Consider the following 21,902-nt stretch of genomic DNA (forward strand, 5'->3'; position numbering starts at 1 on the left):
TCCTCTTTGGAAAAATGAATGGGAATAGATGAAAATAGTGTTTTTTTTGCTTTCTTAATAACTTTTTAATTTTTTAATGAATCTTTCTAACAATTTCCAGTCTGGGAGGTCCATGAAAACGTTTTGTTTTGTAAAATATCAGCAAAGTCACTCATGCAGTTAAAGTTATTAGCAATAGAATTTTCGGATTACCTATGACTCATGTCACGCACCTTACCGATACTGTGATGACTCCTGCACTATAATATATATATATATATATATATATATATATATATATATATATATATATATATATATATATATATATATATATATATATATAGCTGAATTTCTTATTAAACTGTTTAAAAAAAGTAGGAGGGGTAGGGTCACTGTAAGACATTATGAAGATGCAGAGTCAATGAAAAGGACTGCAATTGTGCTTGCTTGCCTGGAGTTCAAGGCACATGCAGTACCGAGGGAAATCTTTGTCCACAGAGTGGGAAAACATGGTGCAAACAGGATTACACCAATTTTTCTTACAAATAGGAGGTACTGTTGCACTCTGGGATCTCCGCTCTATTAACTCTGATGCGACTGTTGAAAATATGTCTGCTTCTTGCGAAGTTTCAAGTGAATGGCCAGCATGATGAACGCCGTAACAATGGTCACCGCTCCAGTTGCGGTGTAGGCGATCCCAAGGAACATATTCCTTCCTCCGCACCACGTCATGGTCGACAAAATAACGCGTTTTTTCCCTCTGAAGCGTGAAATGGCAAAATCTGTGCTTTAAGTTAAGAAACAGTAAACGGACTGCTGTTTAGCATATTCAGATTCATGTAATATAGTGTACAAGGAATTCCTCCTTTACTTGCATTAGACACCACCCACAAGCGACAGTTATGCACTCATTTTATATGGCTGGCCCAAATTATAATCTGTCTTCTACCATATTATATTGATAGGTGTTTTGGGCCCTGAAAGCAAGTGGGGTGTTCAGAGGGAGCAGAAGGGGTCTCATAGAACTCGGTTTGCTGTGTAAATCAGGCCAGGAGTGGTGTGTGCTCACATTTACGCTGGGGGTAGTTGTTTGGCAGACCAGAGCCTTTGACCTGCATGTGCGTTAGCATAGGCATTATTTTGAAACATAATGTTCAAGGACACAACCAACAATGATACAATATTTACTCTACGCACAGGGACGTCATTTTACCAAAATGCCAGGGGTAGCGGAACTGACATCACACGACCTTGAACTCTGATGACATCACAGGAAGTGATGTCATTTGACCCCACCCTGAAGTGACATCACAGGAAGAAATGAAACACAACCTTTTACCACTTGACAATACAGGAAGTGGCATCACATAGTATTGTCCCTAAGTACACAGCGAAAAATATGGTTACGGTATCATCAATGTGATATACATTTCATACAACAATGTACCACCATATCTATAGTTATTATCAGTGTGTATAGGCCCATATTACCAAACTACTGTGAGTGCAAGCAGACATCCAAGGCCAAATGATAATGATGTGTTATTATATAGCACTTACACTTAAGCCCTTTATATAGAACAAATATACATACAGTATCACCCTGCCTGCATTGGAACTCATTTATCGACCTCAGATGGATGAAAGGCTGAGTTGGCCTTGCTGGGATTCAAACCTGCAACCTGCAGTTCACACACACACATTGCAGCAGTGACCGCTCAACCCACTGAGCTATCTTACTGGCTATAGTAAAATGAGCAATTACATGTCTGAATGTTCTCAAAGTCAGAAACAAATGACACTCTGTAGTGGGTACCATTAAACTGGTAAATGAGATTTAACAGCAGACCAGTTCATCTGCAGGTCTGGTGCAAAGTTGGCCACATCAAGCCTGTGCAGAAATCTGGTCTCAGACTTGCCTGAGTTGTATTTGGGATTGCGTTACCAGATGTCGGGTCTTTGAGTTCTGGGATGATCTTAAATATTTCCTTTTTGCCATCTTGTGAGGATTCTAAGCATATGGATCAGTGAACTTTCTTGCCTCTGATGATTTCTGCACTGCTGAAACTAACTGCTGATGGTAGGAAAATCTGACTGATCTCAAGTTATTTTTCCTTCAAGATTTTCTCCAATTTCTATTTTTCTTTTTTCATGCCGTTTAGTTTGATAGTGAAACATTTAGAAAATGTCTTCTTCTGAGTTTAAAACATTTCTTTGGGGGGTGATCCTGTTCAGTGTCCTGTTCAGTGAAGGTTATGGAGTTGCTCATCCAATGCATTTGTTGGTGGATTCACATTAATGATTGGCTCTGCCCCGTGCTCCTCTGTCTCCTCCATGTTCTCTACCCAGAATCTTTGAGTAATCACAGCCTCAGTCACTGTCAACCTCCTTTCCACTGGGTGTACTCGCCAAAGATCCTAGATATGTACCTTCAAAATGCTCCCACTAAGAAAAGAAATGTGGGGTGTTGGTGCTTGTAACTCCGGAACTGTCAGGCAGCTCTGTCCCCTGCTCAGCCCCACAATGCCAGTAGCCGAGGTGGAGTACCTTGCGTTCCAGACCACTGGTTCATAAGCAGGGGTTCCTCCCACAGCTTGCTGCAGATTGAATGCACACTCTCTCAAAAGTGGCGAATTGCACGTAGGGGAAGAAAACTGTGCCCGCCAATATAGCAATTCTGCCAGAGCACGGATATCATGTGACAGTGACACAGGAGCACAGCAGCTTCAGATCAGCACCCTACACCAGCGCATCCAAACCCTGCCTGTTTGAGGTTGACTCCAAGGTCCAGGTTGTACGATGTAGCCGCAGCACTGCTCCGGGGATCTTCAGATCCTGTATGCAAGTGTGGTATGTGGTCTAGGAGAGATCCTTCTGAGTGTCTGAAACTAGGATTGAATCTGGGCTAATTGTCTCCAGGGAATTGTATTCCACCCGATCTGGTGAGTCAGAAGTTGCAGAGAGGTGCCCTTCATAAATTGTAAGGTATTTTTTGATGCTGTAAACCATCAACATGGTTTGCATATCACACAGTGAGATGTAGGGCAAATGTGTTTATCGGCAAATCAATTAAAAAGATGAGCAGAGAAAAAGAGGTTTCATCCCAAGAGCTTTTATCAGCTTTAATAACAACTAATTATCTGCTTTGTCCTTTTCGGTCACCATGTGACCCAATGTTAAAAAAAAGTCTACTAACAAACCATGGTGGGGAACTTGATCCATATAGCATTTATCTTCCTCCAGAACCAATAACCACAGGGCTCAAAACAAATGAAAATCTTCCTTTTCTGACCTAGAATACCTGTGGATCGCATGGAGACGTTCAATAGCACATACGATGGCTAGACCGCGAGTTCCCAGTCTGATTGACTGATTCATTAATTCACTCATAGAATGATGCAAAGGAAAGCTTTTGCTATTTGTAAAGACTATTCTGATTTGGTAAGCAGAAACTGACTGGAGACAGAATGAACTTCATGCAGAGCAATGCCAACCTGTACGAGAATAGACATCCAGATCACTGTACAAACAAAGGTAGCAAGTGCAAAGGCGAGCTTCCTAAAGAGAAAGGGCCTAGTACGAGAAAGCTGAAGGCCGACCAGTCCGAAGGTTGACATTACAGAAAAATATCAAGGACCAAAAGTCAACTAAGAAGGGAAAAGATATAGGGAACTGATTGGAAAAGAGCTCACAATAAACATTTCCAAACACAGAGGTTTGAAAGAGAGGGAAAAAAGGATATTCGGGACCCCCATCCGCTGTTCCTCAAAACAATTACCATAAAAACAAGTCGGCTTGCAAAAGGGAAAACATGCCCACCATTGGACATGGATCTGCCAGAAAGACTCATCAGTAAGCATCATTCATTAAGTAATGTATCTCTTTTCCATTCCCCTACTGCCATGATTTCTCATGGGCTACTTCTGAAATCCCAGAGGGGAACTATTTTATTTTTAAAAAGTACTGCAGTGGTGTGTGGGAGCATTCCCGCTTGTTCTTGAAGAGTGGTTCCATTCTGGCCGACTATACCTGGCAGAAGTTGTCTGTGAATTATAACTGTCACATTTAAAATGTTGCTAGTACCCAGAACACATAGAATAATTTGGATTTATACAAAATATTTAAAGACAGCATTTACTGTGCATGAATTTGCAATGTTTTTAAAGAAGGCCTTGACAGTTTGCAGCAGAGGAAGAGTTGTAAGGTACAGCCACAAAGAAATAAATATGTTTTGTCTTGCGCTGCCCTTTAAGTTTTGTCCTTTCCAAAGTCAGCAGATCACTAATCCCTAAATCCGCCTACTTATTTTTTTTCTCGTTCATTTGCATCTACATTTGAACTTTTCGGTGTATGGAAATGTGTCTTTGAATGGAACAGAACTGGAGTGTTGGCCTTTAGACACCATGGTCCTGATTAATGGTAATATCTGCATGGAAAATAGGGTACTTTCGCGTGCAACTGCGTGAAAATCCGCCTTTGTCGATTCATGGAACCAAATGCACAGTACTTTTCCTGGGCTTGCGTGGAGATAGCACTGGCTCGGCACGTATGTGCGAGGCGTCGAGGGCCTTGGGTGAGACTCCAAGCAGAGCGTGGGCATGGCTACATCAGAGTGCTGGGAAGGGGACGGAACAACAAAAATGGTGACGAATCTGTGAAAAACTCTGCGAATGCAGTCCCTTGCACAACCACTATTGCGCGGCATGATACGTATTCATGGATTCGATCGCGCAACATCTTGGCTGGGAAATGGCCATGCAAGTCCTTCATAAGATCTGCCACCCGAAGGTAGGCATAAGTCGATTTGCGCGTAGGGTTTGCAGTGCGCAGGTGGGGTTGCATGTCGGATTTCGGGGTGCTTGTACTTAATCAGGGTTCTGATGTATCTTAAGGGTGCTTATAAGCAGTGTAGCGGGGTGCAGGAACGTTTTACAGGGGTTTGTATGCAGATTTCCTGTTACAATTATTTATACGCATGTTGTCGAGTGCCGGATACAGTTACGGGCGACCCTGAGCACGGTCCCTGAGTCACTGACCTGATTACAGGGGACCCCATGCAATGTTTGAAGGGTGCATTTATTTGCTTCAGGAGGAGTGGGTAAAGATAGCTGTTCTGACTGTTTATGCTTTGCATTTGGGCATGTCGGGGGCGTTCCGGATGCGACTTGGGAATCCGGTTACTTTGCGCTGTCAATTCCATGAATACGCAGGGGCGCGCATTTTTCTTTTTACGTGCAGACTCGCAGAGTGTCCTTCTCGGCGCATGGCCCTTGCAGGATTTCTGTTCTCATTTCCATGAATCGGGCCCCATGTTGAAGCACATTGCATCCAATGCACTATTATGGATAGAGCATCATTCCATGGCCGCCACATCTCTCGTGAAGCAACCTTTATGCACTAAGACCAGTCACAGACCATTAACACTTTATTCTTCAATTGTACTCATCAGTTCAAAGGAAAAGTTTTAGTGGAGCTTGCCTTAGATATGTCGTATTCAGTCATTTTTTTCGATAGGAATTCTGACGAAGTACTTTACTTCGACCGAATTCTGCCGAAATAAACTAATCGAATTACAGGTGTTACGGGAGGGATAAGGGGTTAAAAGGGGTGGGGGAAAAAATAAAGAAATCAGTGTTCTTTTTGCGTCAGAATTCAGGTGACGTGAAGTACTGACAAATAAGTATGTTTAAGTAGGTATGCAAAGTTCATGTCAATTTGTGCTTTTGGACTGGCATCAGAGAATTTCCTGGAACTTGACTGGCAAAAATGTGAACATTGTCCCTTACTTCCCTGCACACCTATATTTGGCCCAATTGGCCTTTGAAATCCGACCACTGCATAGTCTTATTTCTCTGTCAAATGTAGGAGGGGGTGGGTTTTAAATAATAATAACATGATCACTTCCCTCTGCGTGGCCTCCCTAGCAGGGGAGGCGTTTATGTGTTTTCTTATTTTAACCCCTGCATGAGCCATGATGAAAACATAGAAAATACTACTCCCATTTTGGTGGGAGGGTTTTGAAAATAAGAACACTGGCTACCCCAACAATCCAGACCCCTGCCGGTCAGACAATCACATTTTCTTAAAACCCAATGCACATTTGAGTATTTTCTAAATTGTATTTATTTATTTATTTATTTATTGGACATTTACAAGGCGCCTATACACAAGTGTTTCCATAATGTTTAGTGCAATTCTCAGGTTCCCCCTGCTATCAACTGCTGTAAGGACAGGTGCTACACATAAGCTAATGTAATGGGATTCAATGTATTGACCTCGGAAGGGTGAAGTGCTGAGTGTACTCTAAAACAAGTGGACCTTGCGCCCTGCAGGCTTAGCGTAAATGTCTGGTGCAAACGCTTAACTCACTGAGCCATTTCCTTAGCTTAGATTTGGAGGGATAGATGGGTTTTAGTAAACACAAAACAGCACCTGCAAGGAGAAAGAGAGCCAGAGGCAATCATTACCACCCAGCAGTACCCCAATGGATGTTCTGTAAAAATGAAAAGGATACTATACGCAATGTTGTAGCTGTAATTTCCAGGTGGAAGCCCATCCACAAAAATACCAGCGCGACTCAGGCGTCTGTAGAGCTTTCGGAAAGTGGGGAAGGCTGCGACCCGCATCCAGATGATGAGGTCATCGTTTTTGTAACCATTATTCTCGGGGTCTGTTTCATCGAGCGAATAGACTGCTTTCTGCCAGTAGGGAGGCGGACGTGTGCCTTTGAGCAAAAGAGAAAAAACAAAGAACATAGGAGAATGAGCAGGAGATGCTTAACTTGTTTTGGCCCTTTCTGAAATGGTGCATTTATGATTTCTCCACTACATGATGTTCATGCACATTACTTTTCTGACAGGAATGAAAAGAATTAAACCGCGTGGCACTGGTAGTGGGTGGGATGTGGCGCTTTGGTGGACTATATTGGCAATTCTCCAAATATTGATTTCTTTCTCAAAGGGACTCTACCCTTCCACACCTTACCCCAGAGACTGAATGTTACCCGTGCTCTGGTTATCTCCAGGCTAGACTACGGCAATAGCATCCTTCTTAATCTTCATTCCCCCACCCTGCGACCCCTCCAGCTAACCCGGAATAGGGCAGCAAGACTTATCCTTGGCCTCAAGCCCAGGGGCTGTATCTCTCCTGCCCTACAAAGCCTCCACTGGCTCCTGGTCTCAGCACAGATTAAATTCAAATCCCTCTGTATCATAGACAAGGCTTTCTGGGGCCGGGGACCACTCTATCTTCAATGCTTCCTGACCAAATGCTCTCCTTCTAGACTCCTCCGTTCCTCTGGCGCCAACTCCCTGCGGGTTAAGCGCTTTGCTAAACAGAGAGCTTGTGGGCGATCACTTTTCTCGGCTGGCTCCCTCCTGTAGAACAGCCTCCTTCTCCTTCTGCGTTTTGAGCAAGACCTCCTTATGTTCTGAAAAAACCTCAAGATCTTTCTGTTTACCTCTTCCTTCACCCCCTCTTTTCCCAGCTAATTTCATAGCAGCGTGATGGATGTGCAGGGCCCTTATCTGTCCTCGGGGCCTTGATCCCCCACATCTTTCATCCCAGCTGCTGTCATTCTGCTGCACTTACCCACAGGTGGTTGCACTTACGTTCTTCTCCTCTTAGCACTTATCCTGAGCACTTCTCCATGAGCATCAAAGCACCTATTCCTCCCCTCTCCCCCCTCTGCACTTGCACGTTCTGAACAATCACAAAGCATAGTAGGTTCATCTCCCCTTCGCTTTACGCTCATTATTTGTTGGTACTATTAATTCAATTATTTATCCTCGCTGTAATTCATTGTCTACCGTCCCCTATCCCAAACCTGTTTTCGCTGTGGGTGTTTTGAAACAGTGTGGCTAATTGTATAAGTGCCTAACAAGTGACTAATTAAATGAATAAAAGATAAATGTATGTAAAAAAGTTAGGAGTATGACCCTGTCATGGGAGTCGAGAACACCAGGGGCCAGAGCAGGGTTATAGGTCATTATATTACTGGAAAACAGATTTTAACATAACAAATGAAACACTAATAATGTTGAGAAAAATAACGTTTAGACATTTACATTGTGTATTGTTTCTCTGTCATGTTGGACTTTTATGGCATGAAAAGACTAGTTAACCAGTATACAGAACTCATTTCCCACACCTATTATTCTTAAATGTGTCTAATGTATTATAACGGGGGGCACCCCCGAACCCTCCGAACCCATCTTCCTATCCATTCCTGTCCCCCACCCTACCCCTTCACACAACTGCGAGCTCCTCTTATCACTACTTCCCTTACCCAAACCCCCATCCAACTCCTTCACTTTAGAATGGTAACCAGTCATAATATTGTTGCTTATCACAATCTAAAGATTTTTTTTTCAAACTAAATTTAAAAAAAATATATTTTATTTTACACAAAATACTGTTTAGGAAAAACCAAGTGTCTCGCACCTGGGTGTAAAAATAGTTTTCTTATATTTTTGATACTTATAGGCCACTGCATGCTTCGGTGTTCAAGAGGTGGTGCCCCAACAACCTCTTGGTTACAGATAATAGAAATGGAGATAACACCAAAGATACTGAGCTGATCCCAACAATATTATTTGATTTTAAAGTTATCCAAACAATCAATGTTAGTGTGACATTGTTACACTAAAGAACACATACTGTGCCCTAATCAAGCCAACACGTTTCGACCATTTGCAGTCTTTTTTCAAGGCTTTACATTGGCAAATACATGCATACAAAAGTATCCAATGATTCATCAATTATCATATCCTTTGGCCAGTTTAGGTTTACCTTAGGGTGGCAAGATAGTGTGGGATATTGTTGCACAACTTGTACGTTTGGGTGTATAAGCAGTTAGATTTCACAGCTTGTCATAAATTCATACATCAAAGTGCTAATATTTGGTGGGTTGCTCTCCAGTACCATTATTTGATGGTTGATTCATATAGTATGGCTATAGTCTGTGGTTTCCATGGGCCGGTGAACATCACCGTCCCGTCTGTAGCACGCGCGACGCCGATTTCAGCAGAGGCACTCCTTATTGATGACACTTCACATTGCACAATGATACGCAATTGAAACCTCATGCAGGAACATATATATAATCAAAAATCAGAAAATATATCGGTTTTGATCATCCAAAACAGACTCAGTATATTCACCGGTCCATGGAAATCACGGACTATAGCCATACCGTATGAATCAACCATCAGTAATGGTACTGGTGAGTCATCCGCCAAACATTAGCACTATGGGCCTCATTACGACCCAGGCGTTAAGGATTAACGCCGTCGTTAACCCTTAACGCCTATTCTGATTTTAACGGCTGCTCTTAGCAGCCGTTAAAATCCAAGGCGCTAACCTGCCATGATGCTAATTACGCCACCGTAATTTACGGTGGCGTCATTAGCGCCTTCCCCACTCCCATTATGCCCTATGGGGCAAAAATGGGAATGGGGAAGGGAAAATGGGAAATGGGGATTTACCGCCCCACTCACCTTGGAATGGGGCGGTAAATCCGCCATCCACCATGGTGTAAACATAGTTTACACCATGGTGGTAAAGTTGGCGCAATTAGCGCCTGGGTCGTAATGACCCCCTATGAGTTATGAATTTATGGCATGCTGTGATGCACCCAAACGTAGAGGTGGTGGCTACAACAGCCCACACTATCTTGCCAGCCTCAGGCAAATGCAAACTGGCCAAGGATATGATAATTGATGAATTATTGAATACTTAGGTATCCATGTACTTGCCAATGTAAAGCCTTGAAAAAGACTGCAAAAGGGTGAAACACGTGGTGGCTTGGTTAGGGCACAGTTTTGTTTTGTTAGTACAGCAATGTCAAACTAACATTGATTGCTTGGATGACATTAAAATCAAATAATATTGTCGGGATCAGCGCATTGTCTTTGGTGTTATCATAATTTCTGATATTTTTTGCACTCTATTTTTAAATAGGCGTATTTACATCGATAATATGATTGGATAACCAGAGCTGGTATTGGGAGCTGAGGGAGACCCTGGTCGCCAGCTCCCTCGTCTGCATGAATGCATGAATATTGGTACCTCCTTCCCCAACCAACTGCCTGTCAGCCTCTGTCCTGTCCAGGTTTCTTTCTTTTCTCTTTTAGGTGGGTTGTAAGAGACTTTAATTAACAGCATGCCCCAGCCGCATCAGACCCCTGGGATGGGTAATGGGTGTAGGGAGGCAGCACCATCCAGATAACTACAAGTGCCACAATGCACCTTGGCCCAATGGACAAGACCCAGCCAGGAACAGGTAAAAGAGACGGGTTACCCAAATGGGAATGTGATAGACTTCCCCATTCAGAAGCCGAATGGGAGACCAAACTCCCACTACACACTGCCCAGGCATGCTACAGAGTAGTAGGGGAGTAGTCGTGGTGTGGTTATAAGTAGCAGAGAGCTACACAGTCCCTACAAGAGACCAGGTAGGAAGGGGAGGGCTAGACAAAGCCAGAAAAGTCAGTCTACAGTGAGAGGTGTTAGGGTGAGATTGGAGGAAGACCAAGCGACAAGAGAGGAGTGTGCAGTAGGTGGCAGAGGACATAGAGGAGACCTTTGGAGTATTTGTCGAAAAACAACAGTAAGGTGGTGATGGTGTTGGGGGTACCAATTTGGCAGTTCGTCTATGAGTGAGTGAAAGAGTGATTGAAGGTAGTTTTGGAGTGAGGGCAGGACCGTTAATCAGAGTAGGAGGGAGAGAACGAGAGCGATGAGAGAGAGAGAGAGAGAGAGAAGGAGAGAGAGAGAGAGAGAGAGAGGCAGGAGAGTGGAGGATACTCGAGAATAGAGTACTGTGGTGACGAGAGAGATCAGGAGGGAGTTGGACAGATGAAACAAGAGAAAGAGAGGGAGGTAAGACCAGGAAATGGATTCTAGAGAGGAGAGAAATCAGGTGGTGATAGGAGAGGGGATAGAGAGCATGAGCAGACTAGGAAACAAACAGGGTAATTCATAGAATTTCGCAGAAAAGTGTCGCAAGCGGCTGGCGCAGAGTGTCCGTGTGCGATTGTCTGCGCCAGGCACGTGCGCTAAAACCGATTTCCGCGCACAGCGTATTCATGGATTTTAGGCTCCCAAACCAGCCGTGGCGCAGAGTATCGCAGCGACCCTGCAGCAGCGCCAGTAACGCCCCCAAGAACGCCCTCGCGCAAGGAAAAGCCATCAAAATCGCTAAATCATCGCAAAGGGCTGCGCTAACCCTGGACCAGTTTACAGGGCTGCCAAACAAGGAACGCAAAGCGGGTAACGTTCATATCAGGGGTACGGGGGAAGTTTTACACGCGATTAGCCAGAGTACGTGTATTACAGGGGTACGCGGGCAGTTTTACACGCGATTGCCCAGGGTACGTGTATTACAGGGGTACGCGTGAAGTCTCACACACGATTAGCCAGGGCACGTGTATTACAGGGGTACGCGGGAATTATCAAACGCGATTTGGCTGGGTACGTGTATTACAGGGGTACACGGGAAGTTCTACACGCGATTTGTCTGGGTACGTGTATAACAGGGGTGCGCGGGAATCATCACACGCGATTTGGCCAGGGACGTGTATTACAGGGGTGCGCGGGAATTATCACACGCGATTTGGCTGGGTACGTGTATTACAGGGGTGAGTGGGAAGTTACACACGCGATTAGGCTGGGTGGGTCCTCACAGGTGTTCCCTGTACACCCTCCACGGCCCCTGCAAGCAGCCCACAAAACAGGGGACTACCCTGCACACCTGCTCATGTCCCCTTGCACCCCCACCCCCCAGCAACCAGGGGCAGCCTCCACCAGGCCCCCACCCATGTCTCCCACCACCCCCACCCCCCAGCAGTGCAGGGGCAGCCTCCACCAGGCCCCCACCCATGTCTCCCACCACCCCCACCCCCCAGCAGTGCAGGGGCAGCCTCCACCAGGCCCCCACCCATGTCTCCCACCACCCCCACCCCCCAGCAGTGCAGGGGCAGCCTCCACCAGGCCCCCACTCATGTCCCCTTGCACCCCACCCCCCAGCAACCAGGGGCAGCCTCCACCAGGCCCCCACCCATGTCTCCCACCACCCCCACCCCCCAGCAGTGCAGGGGCAGCCTCCACCAGGCCCCCACCCATGTCTCCCACCACCCCCACTCCCCAGCAGTGCAGGGGCAGCCTCCACCAGGCCCCCACCCATGTCTCCCACCACCCCCACCCCCCAGCAGTGCAGGGGCAGCCTCCACCAGGCCCCCACCCATGTCTCCCCCCACCCCCACCCCCCAGCAGTGCAGGGGCAGCCTCCACCAGGCCCCCACCCATGTCTCCCACCCCCCCACCCCCAGCAGTGCAGGGGCACCCTCCACCAGGCCCCCACCCATGTCTCCCACCACCCCCACCCCCCAGCAGTGCAGGGGCAGCCTCCACCAGGCCCCCACCCATGTCTCCCACCACCCCCACCCCCCAGCAGTGCAGGGGCAGCCTCCACCAGGGCCCCACCCATGTCTCCCACCACCCCCACCCCCCAGCAGTGCAGGGGCAGCCTCCACCAGGCCCCCACTCATGTCCCCTTGCACCCCCACCCCCCAGCAACCAGGGGCAGCCTCCACCAGGCCCCCACCCATGTCCAACCCATGTCTACCACCACCCCCAGCCACCAGGGGCACCCTCCACCAGGCCCCCACCCATGTCTCCCACCACCCCCACCCCCCAGCAGTGCAGGGGCAGCCTCCACCAGGCCCCCACCCATGTCTCCCACCACCCCCACCACCCAGCAGTGCAGGGGCAGCCTCCACCAGGCCCCCACCCATGTCCAACCCATGTCTCCCACCACCCCCACCCCCCAGCCACCAGGGGCAGCCTCCACCAGGCCCCCACCCAGGTCTCCCACCACCTCCACCCCCCAGCAGTGCAGGGGCAGCCTCCACCAGGCCCCCACCCATGTCTCCCACCACCCCCACCCCCCAGCAGTGCAGGGGCAGCCTCCACCAGGCCCCCACCCATGTCTCCCACCACCCCCACCCCCCAGCAGTGCAGGGGCAGCCTCCACCAGGCCCCCACTCATGTCCCCTTGCACACCCACCCCCCAGCAACCAGGGGCAGCCTCCACCAGGCCCCCACCCATGTCCAACCCATGTCTCCCACCACCCCCACCCCCCAGCCACCAGGGGCACCCTCCACCAGGCCCCCACCCATGTCTCCCACCACCCCCACCCCCCAGCAGTGCAGGGGCAGCCTCCACCAGGCCCCCACCCAGGTCTCCCACCACCTCCACCCCCCAGCAGTGCAGGGGCAGCCTCCACCAGGCCCCCACCCATGTCTCCCACCACCCCCACCCCCCAGCAGTGCAGGGGCAGCCTCCACCAGGCCCCCACCCATGTCTCCCACCACCCCCACCCCCCAGCAGTGCAGGGGCAGCCTCCACCAGGCCCCCACTCATGTCCCCTTGCACACCCACCCCCCAGCAACCAGGGGCAGCCTCCACCAGGCCCCCACCCATGTCCAACCCATGTCTCCCACCACCCCCACCCCCCAGCCACCAGGGGCACCCTCCACCAGGCCCCCACCCATGTCTCCCACCACCCCCACCCCCCAGCAGTGCAGGGGCAGCCTCCACCAGGCCCCCACCCATGTCTCCCACCACCCCCACCCCCCAGCAGTGCAGGGGCAGCCTCCACCAGGCCCCCACCCATGTCTCCCACCACCCCAACCCCCCAGCAGTGCAGGGGCAGCCTCCACCAGGCCCCCACTCATGTCCCCTTGCACCCCCACCCCCAGCCACCAGGGGCAGCCTCCACCAGGCCCCCACCCATGTCTCCCACCCCCCCCCACCCCCAGCAGTGCAGGGGCACCCTCCACCAGGCCCCCACCCATGTCTCCCACCACCCCCACCCCCCAGCAGTGCAGGGGAGGCCTCCACCAGGCCCCCACCCATGTCTCCCACCACCCCCACCCCCCAGCAGTGCAGGGGCAGCCTCCACCAGGCCCCCACCCATGTCTCCCACCACCCCCACCCCCCAGCAGTGCAGGGGCAGCCTCCACCAGGCCCCCACTCATGTCCCCTTGCACCCCCACCCCCCAGCAACCAGGGGCAGCCTCCACCAGGCCCCCACTCATGTCCAACCCATGTCTCCCACCACCCCCACCCCCCAGCCACCAGGGGCACCCTCCACCAGGCCCCCACCCATGTCTCCCACCACCCCCACCCCCCAGCAGTGCAGGGGCAGCCTCCACCAGGCCCCCACCCATGTCTCCCACCACCCCCACCCCCCAGCAGTGCAGGGGCAGCCTCCACCAGGCCCCCACCCATGTCCAACCCATGTCTCCCACCACCCCCACCCCCCAGCCACCAGGGGCAGCCTCCACCAGGCCCCCACCCATGTCTCCCACCACCCCCACCCCCCAGCAGTGCAGGGGCAGCCTCCACCAGGCCCCCACCCATGTCTCCCACCACCCCCACCCCCCAGCAGTGCAGGGGCAGCCTCCACCAGGCCCCCACCCATGTCTCCCACCACCCCCACCCCCCAGCAGTGCAGGGGCAGCCTCCACCAGGACCCACTCATGTCCCCTTGCACCCCCACCCCCCAGCAACCAGGGGCAGCCTCCACCAGGCCCCCACCCATGTCCAACCCATGTCTCCCACCACCCCCACCCCCCAGCCACCAGGGGCACCCTCCACCAGGCCCCCACCCATGTCTCCCACCACCCCCACCCCCCAGCAGTGCAGGGGCAGCCTCCACCAGGCCCCCACCCATGTCTCCCACCACCCCCACCCCCCAGCAGTGCAGGGGCAGCCTCCCCCAGGCCCCCACCCATGTCTCCCACCACCCCCACCCCCCAGCAGTGCAGGGGCAGCCTCCACCAGGCCCCCACTCATGTCCCCTTGCACCCCCACCCCCCAGCAGTGCAGGGGCAGCCTCCACCAAGCCCCCACCCATGTCTCCCACCACCCCCACCCCCCAGCAGTGCAGGGGCAGCCTCCACCAGGCCCCCACCCATGTCTCCCACCACCCCCACCCCCCAGCAGTGCAGGGGCAGCCTCCACCAGGCCCCCACTCATGTCCCCTTGCACCCCCACCCCCCAGCAACCAGGGGCAGCCTCCACCAGGCCCCCACCCATGTCTCCCACCACCCCCACCCCCCAGCCACCAGGGGCACCCTCCACCAGGCCCCCACCCATGTCTCCCACCACCCCCACCCCCCAGCAGTGCAGGGGCAGCCTCCACCAGGCCCCCACCCATGTCTCCCACCACCCCCACCCCCCAGCAGTGCAGGGGCAGCCTCCACCAGGCCCCCACCCATGTCTCCCACCACCCCCACCCCCCAGCAGTGCAGGGGCAGCCTCCACCAGGCCCCCACTCATGTCCCCTTGCACCCCCACCCCCCAGCAACCAGGGGCAGCATCCACCAGGCCCCCACCCATGTCCAACCCATGTCTCCCACCACCCCCACCCATGTCTCCCACCACCCCCACCCCCCAGCAGTGCAGGGGCAGCCTCCACCAGGCCCCCACCCATGTCTCCCACCACCCCCACCCCCCAGCAGTGCAGGGGCAGCCTCCACCAGGCCCCCACCCATGTCCAACCCATGTCTCCCACCACCGCCACCCCCCAGCCACCAGGGGCAGCCTCCACCAGGCCCCCACCCATGTCTCCCACCACCCCCACCCCCCAGCAGTGCAGGGGCAGCCTCCACCAGGCCCCCACCCATGTCTCCCACCACCCCCACCCCCCAGCAACCAGGGGCAGCCTCCACCAGGCCCCCACCCATGTCTCCCACCCCCCCACCCCCCAGCAGTGCAGGGGCAGCCTCCACCAGGTCCCCACTCATGTCCCCTTGCACCCCCACCCCCCAGCAACCAGGGGCAGCCTCCACCAGGCCCCCACCCATGTCTCCCACCACCCCCAACCCCCAGCAGTGCAGGGGCAGCCTCCACCAGGCCCCCACCCATGTCTCCCACCACCCCCACCCCCCAGCAGTGCAGGGGCAGCCTCCACCAGGCCCCCACCCATGTCTCCCACCACCCCCACCCCCCAGCAGTGCAGGGGCAGCCTCCACCAGGCCCCCACCCATGTCTCCCACCACCCCCACCCCCCAGCAGTGCAGGGGCAGCCTCCACCAGGCCCCCACTCATGTCCCCTTGCACCCCCACCCCCCAGCCACCAGGGGCAGCCTCCACCAGGCCCCCACCCATGTCTCCCACCCCCCCACCCCCAGCAGTGCAGGGGCACCCTCCACCAGGCCCCCACCCATGTCTCCCACCACCCCCACCCCCCAGCAGTGCAGGGGCAGCCTCCACCAGGCCCCCACCCATGTCTCCCACCACCCCCACCCCCCAGCAGTGCAGGGGCAGCCTCCACCAGGCCCCCACCCATGTCTCCCACCACCCCCACCCCCCAGCAGTGCAGGGGCAGCCTCCACCACGACACCAACTTCCCTGGCATTGAAGCTGGTGCCCCTCTGCCTCCTTGGCCGGGGGTTGGCACTGGTGCCACCTGTTGTAGTGGCCGACATGGCAACCCCAGAGGCAGGAGTGGGTGGGCAACTGGGTCCTGGGGCAGGGCTGTGGGGCGACGGAAAAGCAGTCGGGAGCCTTTGGTTCCAGCAGGGGTGGTCACAGCAACAGCACCCCTGGCTGATGTGCAGGCAGCAAATGGCAGGGCACGTGGCCAGCAGGCAGTCAGGCAGCAGCAGATGGCAGGTGGGAGCGTGCTCAGGGCTCTGGGGGGCAGTAATTTGGCCCCCTGGGCAGGAGCGTGGTCTTCCGTGTGTGAACGCGTGACCAGCTTGATACGAGTGATTTTGCACGCGAAAATCAAACACGTCTGCGTGTAAATCGACGTGCACGCGTAGGAAAATGTTGCGTGACACGTCCCAGTGTCAAAGCGTGTAATAGTTGAAAATGGACCTACACGCAGAAGTGACAAAGCGTGTGATTGGTGAAAAAGGACCTACACGCAGAAGTGACAAAGCGTGTGATTGGTGAAAAAGGACCTACACGCAGAAGTGACAAAGCGTGTGATTGGTGAAAAAGGACCTACACGCAGAAGTGACAAAGCGTGTGATTGGTGGCAATGGCCCTAGCACGTACACGCCGCGTAAGTGACGCTGTACGTGTGGGCCTGTATATAAGGTACGTGTAGAACACCATTTCCTTGTACGTGCTTTTCGTGGAGAGCGAGTGGGTGAATTCTGTACTTCTTGTCGTTTCACACGCGATTTACTTCACAGCGTTTCCAGTTCGTACTCCCTGTTACCTCTGACAGCTTTTTCTCCTTTTTCTCTTGTACTGGTTTACCTGGGCCTGTTCCCTCAAACAGTGTCCCCTTCTACTGTTGTCCTGTCTCCTCAGACAGCGTACAAATCTTCTTTTGGCGGGGGTGTTGCCAACCAAACGCGCTCATTTTTTTACGCTCTTTTACCTGGCAGACGGTGAGTCACGCACGTATCTAACTTCTGTGCTTGCCCCGTGTGTAGCCTACCCCTTCAGAGGTCATTCTAGGCTGCGTGTGACACGCATACGTTCATTCTTGTGTTACTGGGTGCCACAGCGTAGTGCAGGTTTTTCTTTCTGCACACGTGGTCTAGGAGGGGTTGCGTGCACGTCATCTCCCTTTTTTGGGCCTCCTGTGCATTGCGTGACCCGTCATCTTTCCCCAGGGGTTACATTCAGCCTTGCTAGAGCACTAGGGTACAATTACCATCTGGTACCCAACCCCTTTGACCCCCAATTGCCCAGGACAATAGTCTACATCCACTCCCATACGCACATTAATATCAGTGCCATGGCTGGGAGGCGAGGATTCCGTAAGGGTGGCAAAGGTGGAAGAGCCACAAGTGGTGGCCATGGTGGATCCGGTAGGGGATGTGGTCGTAACTTGCAGGGTGAGCCTGTCCCCCCATGTGTGGAGGACCAGTCAAGGGCACCCATAATCCCCCCCCCCTCCCCCTCCCTCCCTCCCCCCCCTCCCGTTGAGGCTGATGTGGCTGACACCATCCATGCTCAGCCCTTGTTGGACCAGCCCATTGTGGCACCAGACCTGGCTGAGTCCATGGCTGACTTCCAGGTCAGCAGGGCTACGACACGTGCGCTGGTGCATGTTGATGCCATCATGCCACGTGGATCTGGGGCAGCAAGGTCATCTGCTGCCCCAAGTAGGCAGGGCGGAGAGGCTGCAGGGGCAGCTGCGGCTCCATCCACCCCAGCTCTCACACACCCAGCCAGGACAGTGTCGGTCCTAGTCCATCCTGCTGACATTCCCCCTGACACCATTACACTAGAGCCAATGCCTGCACCAACTCCCATGCTGAGTGTGCAATCCCACACACCTGATACAGAGCCCACCAGGGCTCCTGCCCCTAGTGTCCAGAGCGGCGCAGGACACTCAGGATCACCACCACCTTCCAAGCGGAAGAGGAAGAGTGCTCGTCCGGCACAGGCTGATGCCCCAGACACGGCTACACAGTCCGGCCCGTCCAGGAAGCCCAGCTTCACGGATGACGAACTGAATGCACTTGTCAAGTATGTGTCCGGACATGATAACGAGATGGTCATTGTTGCAGGATCCAAGACCACACCTGCACAACGCCAGGCACACTGGCAGACCGTTGCGGACATCGTAAGTGCCCTTGGAATCGTGAGGCGCACAGCCAATGATTGCTATAAGCGCTAGCATGACCTAAAGCGCAGGGCAAAGAAGAAGCTGGCCTCAAGTCATGCCGCAACTCTAGTGACTGGAGGTGGGTCACCAGTATTAGACATGGAACTCACTCCACATGAGTCAGTCGCTGGGACCTACGTCACGGAGGAACAGATCCAAGGCGTGGGAGATCTGCCTGATTACGAGGCATTGTCCGGTGAGTGCACATGCATGTGTGTGTCATCCATGTGCATGGTGTGTGTGTGAGGGCATCTGTTTCTGTGCCAGGTGAGAGTGTGTACGCCTGAGTCGTATGGGTCAGCCATGTGCTTCATGCAATACATCCTGCGCAGCTGCATTTGGCCATTGCAGTATCCCTTCTGCCAACAGTAGACATCTAGCCCAACAGCACCCCAGTTGCCCTTGTAGTGTCACCTTGCCACAACATTGTTGCTTATTTTTCTATGTTCAATCAGACAGATTGTTTGCATTCCACCACTTATACTAGGCATTCCTCAGTCCTCTGGTCACATGTCTGGCATGGCTATGGTAAAGTGGAGTGACTTTGTTACCTGGATATCATATGTTCACACATGTCCCTGTGCAATTGGACCATATTGGACTGGCAGCTCCAGGTGAAAAATCAGACCTGTTTGAATTAGAAAAGCTATTGCATGCGGGAACTGGACTGAATGAATAAGTGCTGCCCTCATCTCCATCTACACTCAATAGCAATGGTACATGCCAGCTGTGTGATGGCATGTGTGTGTCACCTGGCAATCACAGGCCAATGTGTGATGCCACTGCCAGGCAGCATGCAGAAAATGTGTTCATCTTCCATCTTTGTGTCATGAGTGTGTGCCATTTGCCTGCCCTTCATACGCAGTGAGGGTGCATGCATGGGAGGGTCTTAGTCATGTGGGACATGTGTCAATCAAGTACTGGTTCTCTTGCTTCTCAGCCCTCATTGTGTGCCATGGTGCTAATGCGTGTTTCCATTTCTTTGTCATTATGTCATTGCAGGGGAAGACGCACCTGATACTGCTGGGGTTGTGGAGATGGTGCAGAGCCAGGAGGGGTCTGAGGGCCGACCAACCACCAGTGAGGGACGTGGTGTGCTGGTGGGTGAGAACCCACAAGTGCTGCATGTCGTGCTCTCAAGGGGTGTCTCTGGCTGCACCTCCCCCGAGCTGTACTCAGCTGTTGACTCGGATGATGAGACCTACGTGCCGTCGGAGGTGAGTGTTCCAGGGAGGGATTCTGTTCTGTCCCACCCACCTGCACCAGGGTCAGAACCCTCAATGGGGATGTCAGTGTTGGCAGCTAGGCCTTTGGTGGTTACGGATGCAGGGTCACACTCCACGACATCTGATCCTGTTCCTGGGCCAGCAGATCAGAGGGGGAATGCAGTCCTGCAGCCTCAGGCAGTGCCGGCACAGCAAGGCGCAGTCCGCCTTGCCCCAGACAGGTGTGGTGCCCGCCGACGTGGTGGCCGTACGCCACCTGGCAATACCGCATGGGAGCAATCCATTTACGGTATGGCTACCCAACAGGCAGCATCATCCGAGATGATGGCTCAGGCCATGGATAGGGTGGCCACTTCCATTGTCCCCCCTGAAAGGCTGATGGAGCGACTAGAGCAGGCAACCAACTCCATCTGCCAGTCACACAGGGAGGACATGTTGGCGTCCAACAGGGACAGGCGGGCGGCACTGGCGACTCTGCAGGAGGCCATCTCCATAGAGTCCCAGGGCCACAGGGAAGCCCTGAGGCAGGAGCTACATCAACTCAGGACGACTCTTGTTGAGCTTGAGGCTTCAACACACCAAAGGACAGAACAGCAGCTGGAGCGTCTCACCCGTACGCTCTCAGCTGAGATGCAAGCAACGAGGGCGGAGGTCCGGGCATCCCGTGAGTTGTTGCATGGGGACCTCCGCACCCTCATCCTCCAGAACGAGACCTACCACACCCGCATGCTTGCAGCCATGGAGGAACAGAGTAGGGCCTTGCGTGGGCTGCCTCCCATAGTGCAACCACCTCCGGATGCAGCTGCACAGGGTGATAATAGCGACAGCAGTGATACTCCCACAATAGGGTAGCCGTGTGAGCCATGAGCCCATGGAGGTGTTTTTTTTTCCCAGGATCCACACAGGTGGGTTTTGGTGTGCACCCTGACCTCGGACCTCCTGGGTGGCCTCCCCAACCCCCCCGCGCCCTTTAATGGCCATTTTTTATTTTTTTTTATTTTTATTTTTATTTTTATTTTTAATTTTAATTTTATATTTTTCCCAATTTTTTTGGGACAATTTGTCGGCTTCCGTGGTTCCTGTGGGCATACGCTGCATTGTGGCTGGGCACATGCAGGCTTGTCATGTATTAGGTTCAGATGCCTGGGTTTGAGTCACATACACACCCCTCCTGCTTCCCGTTTCCATGGGCTTGCAAAGGGTGTGCTAAAGTGACATTGAAGTACATGGTGACATTGGACTCCCACTACATGTGTGGGTAGTCTAGTCAATACTGTGTATACATTCCTAGTGCATATTGCTGTTGTGTTGTACACTGCATGTTGCATTGATGTGTAACTCATCATCTGTGTCTGCCTCCCAATTTGCAGGTCCCTACCTCATGTCTACACAAGGCCCTCTAGTCTGGAGATGGGGTCCTTGTTGGCAGCAGTGCACCTACAACTCTACATGGCGCCAACACTGTTCAGTTGGAAGTGGTGGGAGTGCAGGCATTTCCAGGTGGTGAGACTACTGATTTATCACATTAGTGAAGTCATGTCAATGGTAGTACCTGCTCAAGTTTGTTGTTGGTCCTGCATTACAGTGAGTATTTCAGGTGTAGCAAGTTTCAATTGGGGACACTGTACATCGCAACACTTGTCATGTTGTGGGGATTACTTTGTTTACCTGCACATAGCATGAAATGGCACGGTGTGTTGTGTGGCGGTGCTGGGGATGGGTTGGGTGACATGGCACTGTCCTCTTGTTGCATTTAGCAAGTGGGTATTCATTTTAGCTGCTTGAATGTGTTTCTTCACAACACTGCATTGGTGGTGTGTGTGGGTAGGGATGCACACATTGTAACACTTCCAGGTGAACAATCTCAGGCTGATATGCTTTTCACGGTTGAATCTCCAGACATTCAGGATCAGTGTCAGGTTGAGTCATCATTGACTGTCAGATGGAATGTGCCAGGCCAGTGTGCAGTCCACAGGGGTGTGATTACTATGTGAAGTAAATAGCCACTAGCTGTGTACAGGCTGCCTCCCCCTGTGCCCTTTCCCCTCCC

The 21,902-nt window shown here is 52.7% G+C and overlaps 1 protein-coding gene across 1 annotated transcript in view; it reads right to left on the reverse strand.

The window, feature by feature from the left end:
- Positions 1-307: 307 nt before the first annotated feature.
- LOC138526450 (cell cycle control protein 50C-like) overlaps positions 308-21,902 on the reverse strand; it is a 218,930-nt gene continuing 197,335 nt past the window's right edge. Inside the window, exons 6-7 of the mRNA XM_069637212.1 lie at positions 6,497-6,706; positions 308-764 (exon numbers count right to left, since the gene is read on the reverse strand). Coding sequence (XP_069493313.1) covers positions 565-764; positions 6,497-6,706 — 410 coding nt within the window. The 3' untranslated portion in view covers positions 308-564. The remainder of the gene's footprint in view (positions 765-6,496; positions 6,707-21,902) is intronic.

This window comes from Ambystoma mexicanum, chromosome 7p (genome assembly GCF_040938575.1).
Source record: "Ambystoma mexicanum isolate Mex_15411 chromosome 7p, UKY_AmexF1_1, whole genome shotgun sequence".
NCBI lineage: Eukaryota > Metazoa > Chordata > Amphibia > Caudata > Ambystomatidae > Ambystoma > Ambystoma mexicanum.